The following is a 12,946-nucleotide window of genomic DNA, read 5'->3' on the forward strand; positions in this document are numbered from 1 at the left end:
TACATTTCCTTTAATTGAAGCACAGAAAGTCCCTTGAAGTCATAACCTGGAGATAGTCACAGAGCAGGCCTAACAATTATTTCCACCTGAGAGAGTTTAGACAAATGTATCTGCAACATATGTGTCATTCATTCATGTATCTCGTCGTCATATTGTAGCAAACATCTCCATCCGCCTTCGAAATCCAGCCTTCTCCCTAACATCTGGGACTGGGTTTGGTAGGAAAATACTAAATTATGGGCGAGCCTGTTCCAAATAGGGTACTAGAGCAGATTTAAGCACATGCCAAATGTGATCATATATCATTCTAATACATAGAGACCAAAAGTGAAGAAAAACTGTGTATTGTAATTAAATAGATGTAATAGTTGATTCGTAACTCGGTGTAGCAAGCGAATTTGATCTTATTCTATGGTTTATTGAACAACAGTGAGTTTGAATCCCCTTGTTGAAATTGGTACGTTCCATAAAGGGATTGCTACCCAAGCCTTTCTCCTCCTGAAGAAAGCAAGACCGTTCCTAATGGTTAGAGACTGTCATGCGATTCAAGCAGTGAATTCCCTGCTGGTTTATTTCGAGGATTTTGCACAGAATTGATGAACAAATAATTATAGGCCTATGTGATAACCGCGGGAAAGAGAACTGTACCTGGTTGTGGATGTAACTGTTGCACTTTAAATACAGGTAGGTCCATGAGCCTGTGTTTCATTGCCGATCTGATCTCACGATGCCGATGCTGGTGAGAAAGAGTAACGTTAGCGTTTGATTCCGAAGCATGTTTTTTTTTAAACCATGACGGGGCTTTATATGGCTTTTAGAACACCATGCAGTTTGTATCTTGAATGTGATTATAACATGTTCATTAGCAATAGTCAGTAGGACTGCATGTTTTAGTTGTGTCATGCCTTTTGAAAGGATGCGTGTGGGCTTTGCCTGGATGTGTACCGTAGTGTGTGATACAAGGAGACGCCGCCGTTCCATTCAGAACAAAGGGGGCGTTAAAAACATTATTTATCTGATTGAAAAACATATCGATTTGCCATATATTTCATTGAAATTAACATGGGAACACCCTGGTCTTCATACATAGTTCATTTTCTTATTTACAAAACGACACATGAATTATTATCCAACATCTGCAAATATCTGATAACATCATGGGTAGGTTATTTTCCTAGAGAGTTGATTAAGCCAAAACACAGTATACTATTATAAAGGTTGAATGTCAACATTAACGTTTCATTTGGCAGATTAATGTTATCAAATTGGGAATCTGCGCTTTTTATGTGACTACAATAGTCTTCCGAGCAGGACCTGCCAATTGGATTACCTGGCTGCTACACGAACAGGGTGTATTCGTCTACGGGTTGTTTTCACACAGGTTACTACTGTCTGATACATCTGTAACAGCTCCTGTGAAATATTGTCACGTGACTTCGCATTTGTTATCAGAAAATGTGGACGCGAATTAGAAACACATTCCCTTCTATGAATAACTTTAATCTAATAGGCTACCCATTGCCTCAAATGTCCTTCTCAATTAGTAAGACAATGGATTTCTTCATAATGCAATTTCAAATCACGTAGCCTCTTTCATCGCTATGAAATATTGACGGTTTTCATAAGGGAGGAAACTGCAGACGATACAATGTGTATTTTAACAATTCAAATTATAGCCATTGTTGACGAAAATTATGTTTAAACCATAGGTTATAGGGAGGTTGCAATTAACACAGGGCCAACACAAGGGCCGCCCTGTTCATGTGCCACAAAATATTTGCACAAACAAGCACTTGTCTGATGTCTGGTTGTCTTTTAATGTGAGCACAGCAGAATAATGCCAGTTTTTAGACTAATCCAGATAATATGAGATTATAAAGAAAGAAACTAATGGAGGGACCGGCCTTCACCCTTCTTTCACCTCACTTTACCCTCCCTGTATGAATGAGTTTGAATGAAACTGCTAGTGCTTTAGCCTATTCCTCTAAGCTACAGCTAACACTCATAAATGGGAAAATTGGTGGTGAAATAAAGGCTATGGAACACCTAATACACTCATTTGCATACCTCAAAACCTATTGGCTCATCTATATCAGAGAGCAGATATGGTCAGCCAGATCAGACATGGGATCATGAAATCACCAAAGCAAGAGTCTATCCTGTATTTGTCATTGTATACAAGGGGCATTAGAGTTTCATGATATCATTGGCTGAGTAAGGTCCAGGCTTAGTTGGCAAGGAGAGTCAGACATTGGTTATAGCTTCTGTCTGCAAGCCGTTTCTCAGTTTAATATCATCCTCTCCATGGTCTGCTCCTGCTCTGACATGGAGGTAACACACTTAGCTTTTATCTTTAATGACATCTTTTGTTTTTCTTTTTCCTGGGCAGGTAATTTCTTTCTCCCTCTTCCCAAAACAGCCAGGGAATGGCTTTAAAGGAAACACCCTATGTGGTTACAAATGATAGGCAACACGTAGAGCAGAAACACATTGAGCAACCTCCAATAGATTGACCTAATAGTTACCTAATGTGTTATAGCCACTCTCACAATGTGAACACCATGTGCTGAGGCTCATGCTCACAGTAAGCTTTATCTTTGAAATTCTAATGGATAAAGTAATGGTGCTGTCACGTTCTTGGAAATGAGCGGACTAAGGCGCAGTGTGAGTATAGTTCCACATATTTATTTAAGTGAAACTAACAAAACAAAATAACAAAACTTACAAAGACCGTGAGGACGTAGTGCCCAAACACACTAACAATCAATCAATATTCCACAAAACACAGGTGGGGAAATAACTACCTAAATATGATCCCCAATCAGAGGCAACGATAAACAGCTGCCTCTAATTGGGAACCATATTAGCACCAACATAGAAATAAACATACTAGATCACCCCCTAGTCACGCCCTGACCTACTACACCATAGAGAACCAAGGGCTCTCTTTGGTCAGGGCGTGACAGTACCCCCCCAAAGGTGCGGACTCCGGGCTCAAAACCTGAAACCAAATGGGGAGGGTAGGGGGGTGATTAGTGTCGGTGGCGGCTCCGGTGCAGGTCGTAGCCCCCGCCCACACCCCGGATCCGGCCATCGCGCCGGGCAGAACGCCGTGCCTGGACTGGGCATCGGCCATGGAGCTGGGTTGGACGCAGGGCCTGGATTGGGCACCGGCGCAGAAGAAGGCTCCCGCCATGGAGCGGGACTGGACACCGTGGCTGGACTGGCCACCGGCACAGAGGAAGGCTCCCGCTCTGGAGCTGGACTGGACGCCGTGCCTGGACTGGGCACTGGCGCAGAAGAAGGCTCCGGCCTTGGAGCAGGACTGGACACCTTGCCTGGAAGCTCCGGACCGTTGACCGTCGCTGGAGGTTCCGGACCGTTGATCGTCGCTGGAGGTTCCGGACCGTTGACCGTCGCAGGAGGTTCCGGACCGTTGACCGTGGCAGGAGGTTCCGGACCGTTGACCGTCGCAGGAGGTTCCGCACCGTGGACCGTCGCAGGAGGTTCCGGACCATTGCAGGAGGTTCCGGACTGTGGAAACGTTGCCGGAAGCTCTGGACTGGGAATCGTCGCCGGAAGCTCTGGACTGGGAACCGTCGCCGGAAGCTCTGGACTGGGAACCGTCGCCGGAAGCTCTGGACTGTGAATGTGCACTGGAGGCCTAGTGCGTGGAGCCGGTACAGGTGGCACTGGACTGGTGACACGCACTTCAGGGCGAGTGCGAGGAGCAGGCACAGGACGTACCGGACTGGGGAGGCGCACTGGAGGACTGATGCGTGGGGCCGGCACAGGTTGCACCGGACTGGTGACACGCTCTTCAGGGCGAGTGCGAGGAGCAGGCACAGGACGTACCGGACTGGGGACACGCACTTTAGGGCGAGTGCGAGGAGCAGGCACAGGACGTACCAGACTGGGGAGGCGCACTGGAGGACTGATGCGTGGGGCCGGCACAGGTTGCATCGGACTGGTGACACGCTCTTCAGGGCGAGTGCGAGGAGCAGGCACAGGACGAACCGGACTGGGGAGGCGCACTGGAGGCCAGATGCGTGGAGCCGACACAGGTTACACCAGACTGCTAACCGGATCTTCTGGTCGAATGTTGAGCAGAACACACTTGCATCACATCTCTCATCTCTCTCTCTCCCAACTTCTCCATTGCCTCCCTGACAGTCTCTGGCTCTTCCCGCGGCTCAGCCACCAGCTCCATGTGCCCCCCCCCCAAAAAAAAATCTAGTGGGTTTCTGTGGCCGTGGTCTGACGACACGCTCCTCCAGAGTTTGCCATTCGGGCTCTGGCACTCTCCTCGGCTAGACCGGCCACCCCTTGTGCCCCCCCCAAATGTTTTTTTTGGGTTGTCCTTGGGCTTTCTGTGGCCGTGAATCCTAGCCTCGTCGCTGTCCTCCATTATTACTTTCCGTTTGCCGCCAAGGAAGGGTTTCACATCCACCCATCACTTCTTCCCATGTCCAAAACTCCTTTACCTGGTGAACACGCTGCTTGTTCCTGGTTTGGTGGGATATTCTGTCACGTTCTTGGAAATGAGCGGACCAAGGCGCAGCGTGAGTATAGTTCCACATATTTATTTAAGTGAAACTAACAAAACAAAATAACAAAACTTACAAAGACCGTGAGGACGTAGTGCCCAAACACACTAACAATCAATCAATCAATATTCCACAAAACACAGATGGGGAAATAACTACCTAAATATGATCCCCAATCAGAGGCAATGATAAACAGCTGCCTCTAATTGGGAACCATATTAGCACCAACATAGAAATAAACATACTAGATCACCCCCTAGTCACGCCCTGACCTACTACACCATAGAGAACCAAGGAATACCTGGGATAGGATAAAGTAATCCTTCTAACCCCCCCTTAAAAGATTTAGATGCACTATTGTAAAGTGGTTGTTCCACTGGATATTATAAGGTGAATGCACCAATTTGTAAGTCGCTCTGGATAAGAGCGTCTGCTAAATGACTTAAATGTAAATGTTAAATGTGGTCAGGGCGTGACAGATGCCCATTTCTTAATTGTCTGATGAAAGACCAAAGAGAACATCCTAATGGGAACACACACTGGTTTTCCAGACCACTATCTTGTATGGAATGGCTAATACACTGCATAGGCATGCAGTGTATTAGCCATTCCAAACCCTTGTTGTTCCTTAGTTTAGTTTATGGTACTGTGTAATAACCTGTGCAATAAGTTTGTTTCCTTTATGCAAGTGAGTGGTCTTTGGGGATTGGTTTGGGTTCATAATGAACAACATTGGGCCAGTGTCTCAGCCAGGATTCCTGTTCTCATTTCTGCTGTAATAGAGAGAGAACTACTGACCCTCCAGTCCTACAGGATGATAAACAATACTAAAATAACAGAAAGAGGAAACAATCAGATGACTCTTTGACTTCCTTCGTTTGTCCCCTATGAGCTCCTTTATCCACTGATGTAATGGACTTAAACTCAACAAAACAAGAAGCGTCCCTTTTTCAGGACCCTGTCTTTCAAAGATAATTTGTAAAAATCCAAATAACTTAACAGGTCTTCATGGTAAAGGGTTTAAACACTGTTTCTCATGCTTGTTCAATGAACCATAAACAATTAATGAACATTCACCTGTGGAACGGTCGTTAAGACACTAACAGCTTACAGACGGTAGGCAATTAAGGTCACAGTTATGAATCTTAGGACACCAAAAGAAAGATGCCCAGGGTCCCTGCTCATCTGCATGAACGTGCCTTAGGCATGCTGCAAGGAGGCATGAGTACTCAGACAGGACGGACAGCTGATCGTCCTCGCAGTGGCAGACCACGTGTAACAACACCTGCACAGGATCGGTACATCCGAACATCACACCTGCGGGACACGTACAGGATGGCAACAACAACTGCCAGAGTTACACCAGGAAAGCACAATCCCTTCATCAGTGCTCAGACTGTCCGCAGTAGGCTGAGAGAGGCTGGACTGAGTGCTTGCAGGCCTGTTGTAAGGCAGGTCCTCACCAGACATCATCGGCAACAACGTCGCCTATGGGCACAAACCCACCGTCGCTGGACCAGACAGGACTGGCAAAAAAGTGCTCTTCACTGATGACTCGCGGTTTTGTCTCACCAGGGGTATGGTTGGATTCACGTTTATCGTCGAAGGAATGAGCGTTACACCGAGGCCTGTACTCTGGAGCGGGATCGATTTGGAGGTGGAGGGTCCGTCATGGTCTGGGGAGGTGTGTCACAGCATCATCGGACTGAGCTTGTTGTCATTGCAGGCAATCTCAAAATAAATGTATGCTGTATTCGTCCCAATACATATACATTTCTATGGCAAAAATATGACTTGATTATAAAAGGAAAGATCTTGATGGTCCAACTTAATCCGTCATTTAAGTCCTTTAGCAGACACACTTATCCAGAGCAATTAGGGTTAAGCGCCTTGCTCAAGGGCATATTGACAGATTTTTAACCTAGTCGGTTTGGGGATTGGAAACAGCGACCTTTCGGTTACTGACCCAACACTCTTAACCACGAGGCTACCTGCCACCCTGCAGTAGTTTACTGTACGAAGTAAGAGGCCAACGGACCCATATGTGAACTTCTAAAAGTTGAGTAGGGGTGAGTGCTTTTGAAATGAACCTCTCAAATAGATTCTTGGTATTGGTCATCTGTAGCCATGAGTGTACAGCATCTTTAATTTAGCAAAGAGAGCAAATCTTTCTTTTATCAAGCTCTATTGACCCTCATTAGAGAAGTACGAGTGAAGAGAGAGTGGTGTTTTCAGTCCTTGATTAAGTGAAATGGTGTTTGCACTGATTGCTTCTTTGAGTTCACGTTTCACAGACACTCGACAGACTCTTTCCATTCCTAACCATTCATCTAAAAACATTGCCCCCTCCCATCTCCTCCTCTAAAGGATATTGAGTTTGATGGCAGGCAGCAGCAGCCAGTCAGTATTTAAGGATGATTCTGATGTTCTCATCCCCTCCATCCTTCATCTTCTCCAACTACCCTAATGGATGGACGTTCAGGTAAATAATGCTATAATGGAGAAAGAGTGGAGTTGGGCTGTCTGAGCCTTGGAATTGCACTACACATAACCTGAACTTTCTTGTTAATTTTTATTGCGTATCAGAATAGTGCAATATTGGGAGCAATCTGTTCTTATAATGTCTTAGATGTCATGACCTGAACAAAGCCATTGGTAGGTATTGAGTAATAGCCTAGTGAATCTATAGCTTATTACATATCGCATCACAAACCCATAGGATATGTTCCACACTAGTAAGTCTTGAACTAAACCTAATCACTGTCAAATGAGCTTACTCTCGGGTGGTTAATAGTTACACACACACACACACACACACACACACACTCTATCTCTCTCTCTCTGTCTTTCTCTCTCTTTCTCTCTCTCTCTGGTCATATTTCCCGCTGAGGTTTCATATGTTATTTACAGTTGTTATTTAAGTCAATCATTGGAGTCTGCTTTTCAATTCAGCCGTAGCACCATCCCTGCTTTAGAATTCTGAGATTCCAGGTCCTGATTTTCTGCTAGGGCATTCAGCTTTAAATGGCACCAGTGTTCCTCTCTCTTCTGTGGTAATGAAATCATTGTGACTGCTGCTCAATAGTATTCCACAAGTCAGAAAATGTACTACAATACAGCGTTGTATTACAATGGACAATGATTGGGGTTTTTGCGCTGAATTTAAAGGCAGCAAGTGGCCTCACCTATTCTGTTTCAGAACTTCGTTAGTGCTTTGTTGAGTCACAGACGTGTAAGGGAAGGGTGCATCCGCTATCTTCAGAATTGCTCTTTTGCAGTACATTTTTCCTATCTATCCCTGAGCATTTTTGCAGCGGATAGATATTTTGTATTCATTGAAACATTCTACCATTTGTTATGAAACTTAAAACACTCTTGGGCAGATTTTTCAAATAGTGGCTGCTAATGAGAACATGTTGCACTGATCTTTGCAGGGGGAATGATTCTATCCATTCTCTGTATTCATGAAGCATGGTCATTGTCATGAGTAGTATGGGTGGATGAAAGAGAAAAAACCATGGGAAAATCTCACTTTTCACACGAGACTATCACTAGGAGAGGTCTTGCAATGTCATTCTTATCCATGCGTATCCATTTAGACCTGTGAGCACAAATAAATCATTTCTCACAATGAAGGTAATCAGTTTTGATAGAAGTGCTATTTTGGCATGCATCTGTTTGCGAAACAAAGGATTTGATATCCCCAACTGTTGTCGAATGTGGCATAAAATGCATTAAAGGAGAGTAGGTAATGCAAGTAAGACACAATTATTTTCTGGAAAAACACTATTACATGGATGATTGGATTTGTGATGAGTTCCTGTTTTTTCATGCCCTCTCTGTAACTACTTCATGATGACTCATAATCAGTGAGGTCAGAGACATGTCTTCAAAGATGTTTACACTCACAGCGACCTAACAAAGCTACTGTTATTATTGTGAGTTATCGCCAGTACCAAAACTCACCAAACACTGTGGACACACTAAATGAGCTGACGACAGAGTATCGTGCACACCTCACCCGGAGAACAAAGTAGCGGTTAGTAAGAGCTAGAGTGTCTGTGTGCTGCTAATAACTGAAACCCCAAACTGCTGAAATGTGTCAGATGGCTAAAGGCCCATTCTTCCTGTGTTCTTACTTCCTATCCCAGTCCTACCCCAGGCTGTTGAGCCTCTTTCATACCGGCAGCTCTGATCAATGGAGGGGGGGGGGGGCTGAGCAGTGGAGTGATGTTTGAACCACTGAGCACTAGAGCATTATCCTGTGGTCGGCTACTAATATATCGCAGCACAGACATCTTGGTGTAAATTACCCCTGTACATTTGTGTATCTTCTGTTGTCGTCACGTTCTCTTTTCTTAGTAGCGATACTTTCTAATTAACAAATGTGCTCTGGATTAGTGTTGGTGATGGCTGTAAAAGTTTATTAGCAATCCATTGAGTGAAGGGAGCGGGGAGTGACAATCCCTGGCACCAGCAGAAGCCCTACGATCAATACACTCCCCCAAACCTCCCACACACACACACACACACACAGCTGTCTCAGTGGCTGACTCGCACATTTAGTCATTAATACCTCAAAATGGACTACAGTGAGGAGTTCACCAACTCCTTGAATGTGCTTTTTCTCCCACTAATTAATTTTTGGAGTGCATGAAACCCATTAAACTTTGAAGAGCGGACGCTATTTACTTGTGCATACAATCCATTGCCTGTTGTATGTGCTTGTTTTTTATTGTTCAGGCCTCATTTGTAAAAGAGACTTTCGTCTCAAAATGACTTCCCTGTTGAAATAAAGGTAAATAAATATCCTATCCTATCCTATCCTAACCAACATCTCTTTTTCATTTCAGACATGAACCACTGAAGCTGAGACGGACAAAGGACTGCAATAAGCTCACGTGACGAGCTCTATTCCCCACCACCAAAAGATCTCAATCATGACACCCAAATGGCTGGTGATATTTTTCCTTTTTCTACAATCTGGGACCGAAAATGCATTCCCCATGGCCCCGACCAAGCTTCCCCCTGAGACAGGCACCTACAGGGTCACAGACACCAGCCTGACTCATCTCACAGTGCACAGCCGGACGGGAGAGGTCTATGTGGGAGCAGTGAACCGGGTCTATAAGCTGTCTGCCAACCTAACAGAGCTGCGTTCACACATGACTGGCCCCGTGGATGACAACGCCAAATGTTACCCCCCTCCCAGCGTCCGAGCTTGTGCACATAAACTGGAGTCCTCTGACAACGTCAACAAGTTGCTGCTGGTTGATTACGCTGGCAACCGCCTGGTAGCATGTGGAAGCATCTGGCAGGGTGTGTGTCAGTTCCTGCGGCTGGAGGACCTCTTCAAGCTGGGAGAGCCCCACCACCGCAAGGAGCATTACCTCTCTGGAGCTAGGGAGGCCGACGGCATGGCAGGAGTGGTGGTTGACAGAACAGAAGGGAAGTGGAAGAATGAGAAGAAGGGGGGCAGCCGGCTGTTTATCGGGGCAGCCATCGATGGCAAGTCAGAGTATTTCCCTACCCTGTCCAGCCGTAAACTGGTCGCTGATGAAGAGAGTGTTAACATGTTCAGTCTGGTCTACCAGGACGAGTTTGTGTCCTCACAAATCAAGATACCCTCTGACACTCTGTCCCTCTACCCGGCGTTTGACATCTACTACGTGTATGGATTCTCCAGCCGTACTTACATCTATTTCCTGACATTGCAGCTGGACACACAGCTCACCCAGATGGATGCCACCGGTGAAAAGTTCTTCACCTCCAAGATAGTGCGGATGTGTTCCAATGACACCGAGTTCTATTCTTATGTGGAGTTCCCCCTGGGTTGCACCAAGGATGGGGTGGAGTACCGGCTGGTCCAGTCTGCCTACAAGCACCGTCCAGGTCGGATGCTGGCCCAGGCCTTGGGGCTGTCTGAGGACGAGGATGTGCTGTTTGTGGTGTTCTCCCAGGGCCAGAAGAACCGGGCCAACCCGCCTCGGGAAACAGTCCTGTGTCTCTTTACCCTGCATCAGATCAACCTGGCCATGAGGGAGAGGATCAAGTCGTGCTACCGTGGGGAAGGCAAGCTGTCCCTGCCCTGGCTGCTCAACAAGGAGCTACCCTGCATAAACACGGTGAGTCATCACCATTTCTTTTTAGTAATTCCACTTCAAATGAAGTACTTCTATCCAGCCTCAGGCCCCAGCCCCGAAGGCAATATTCTGCTGGGTTTACTTGCATATTTCATCCATACCTCATTAACTTAAATAGCCCAAATGCCCTATGAAAATATTGAAACATTTAAAGCCAGGCACCAGAGATTTTTGCATCTACTTATACATTTTGAGATTTTGGTTGTTTTGGTACTTTAATATGAGTACTTTCAAAAAGTAAATGTCAAAATGTCAAAAACTTTGTGTAAATGTATATTTTATTTACTTGATCATACTACTGACATTAACATTTCATTAATTTTAAGCACTTTTAAATGGACATACATCCATCATTTCAAGAGCTCTCTACATGAATCACACATAATTGTAAAGCCCAAACTGGAGTATATACTAACTTACTTTTAACCTCTCTAGGCTAGGCGGGACGAATTCGTCCCACCTACGTAACAGCCACTGCTATCCTGTGGCGCGATTTTCAAAACCTTAAAAATCCTATTACTTCAATTTCTCAAACATATGACTATTTTACAGCCATTTAAAGACAAGACTCTCGTTAATCTAACCACACTGTCCGATTTCAAAAAGGCTTTACAACGAAAGCAAAACATTAGGTTATGTCAGCAGAGTACCAAGCCAGAAATAATCAGACACCCATTTTTCAAGCCAGCATATAATGTCACCAAAACCCAGAAGACAGCTAAATGCAGCACTCACCTTTGATGATCTTCATCAGATGACAACCCTATGACATTATGTTATACAATACATGCATGTTTTGTTCAATCAAGTTCATATTTATATCAAAAACCAGCTTTTTACATTAGCATGTGACGTTCAGAACTAGCATACCCCCGCAAACTTCCGGGGAATTCGCTAACATTTTACTAAATTACTCACGATAAACGTTCACAAAAAGCATAACAATTATTTTAAGAATTATAGATACAGACCTCCTCTATGCACTCGATATGTCCGATTTTAAAATAGCTTTTGGTGAAAGCACATTTTGCAATATTCTAAGTACATAGCCCAGGCATCACGGGCTCGCTATTTAGACACCCGGCAAGTTTAGCACTCACCATAATCATATTTACTATTATAAAAGTTTCATTACCTTTTGTTGTCTTCGTCAGAATACACACCCAGGACTGCTACTTCAATAACAAATGTTGGTTTGGTCCAAAATAATCCATCGTTATATCCGAATAGCGGCATTTTGTTCGTGCGTTCCAGACACTATCCGAAATAGTAAAGAAGTGTCACGCGCATGGCGCAATTCGTGACAATAAAATTCTAAGTATTCCATTACCGTACTTCGAAGCATGTCAACCGCTGTTTAAAATCAATTTTTACGACATTTTTCTCGTAGAAAAGCGATAATATTCCGACAGGGAATCTCCTTTTCAGCAAACAGAGGAAAAAAATCCCAAAGGCGGGGCGGTCGGGGTCACGCGCATAAGCCAGTGTCTCTTGATCGGCCACTTGAGAAAGGCGATAATGTGTTTCAGCCTGGGGCTGGAATGACGACATTCTGTTTTTTCCCGGGCTCTGAGAGCCTATGGAAGACGTGGGAAGTGTCACGTTAGAGCAGAGATCCTTAGTAAATGATAGAGATGGAAAAGAAGTTCAACAAATGGTCAGACAGGCCACTTCCTGTAAAGGAATCTCTCAGGTTTTGACCTGCCATTTGAGTTCTGTTATACTCACAGACACCATTCAAACAGTTTTAGAAAATTTAGGGTGTTTTCTATCCATATGTAATAAGTATATGCATATTCTAGTTACTGGGTAGGAGTGGTAACCAGATTAAATCGGGTATGTTTTTTATCCAGCCGTGTCAATGCTGCCCCCTAGCCCTAACAGGAGATAGTGATTGGGTCAAAATAGGCGTTTGGCGATTGGTAGGCTAAATTCAGTGTACTTGCTTTTAACTGCCATTTCCCGAAAGTCAGACTCTTCCCGCACGCCAACACATTTTTCTCAGCTTCAGAAGCATCTACATTCACCAAAGTTTGTGTGGTTATCCTTACATATATTCTCCAGTCCTACTCAGAGGGAATTGATAACATTTTCTTGAAACAATTTGCCAAACATTCATTTTACATACATGTCTTTAGTATTTTACAGCTAGAAAGATTTAAAAAATATATATCAATAATTTGGGCTAAGTAAGTCCCGTCCTGGAGATGTCTTAACCAAAATATTAAGGCTGACTTTATCCAGTGTCCCCAAAAA

General features: G+C 44.5%; 1 protein-coding gene across 2 annotated transcripts in view; it reads left to right on the forward strand.

The window, feature by feature from the left end:
* The first annotated feature begins 487 nt into the window (after positions 1-487).
* LOC106572068 (plexin A3) overlaps positions 488-12,946 on the forward strand; it is a 128,565-nt gene continuing 116,106 nt past the window's right edge. For both annotated transcript variants that reach the window (XM_014145855.2, XM_014145856.2), the window contains exons 1-2: positions 488-684; positions 9,401-10,672. In XM_014145855.2, coding sequence (XP_014001330.2) covers positions 9,488-10,672 — 1,185 coding nt within the window. In that variant the 5' untranslated portion in view covers positions 488-684; positions 9,401-9,487. The remainder of the gene's footprint in view (positions 685-9,400; positions 10,673-12,946) is intronic.

Source organism: Salmo salar, chromosome ssa15 (assembly GCF_905237065.1).
Source record: "Salmo salar chromosome ssa15, Ssal_v3.1, whole genome shotgun sequence".
Taxonomy (NCBI): Eukaryota; Metazoa; Chordata; class Actinopteri; order Salmoniformes; family Salmonidae; genus Salmo; species Salmo salar.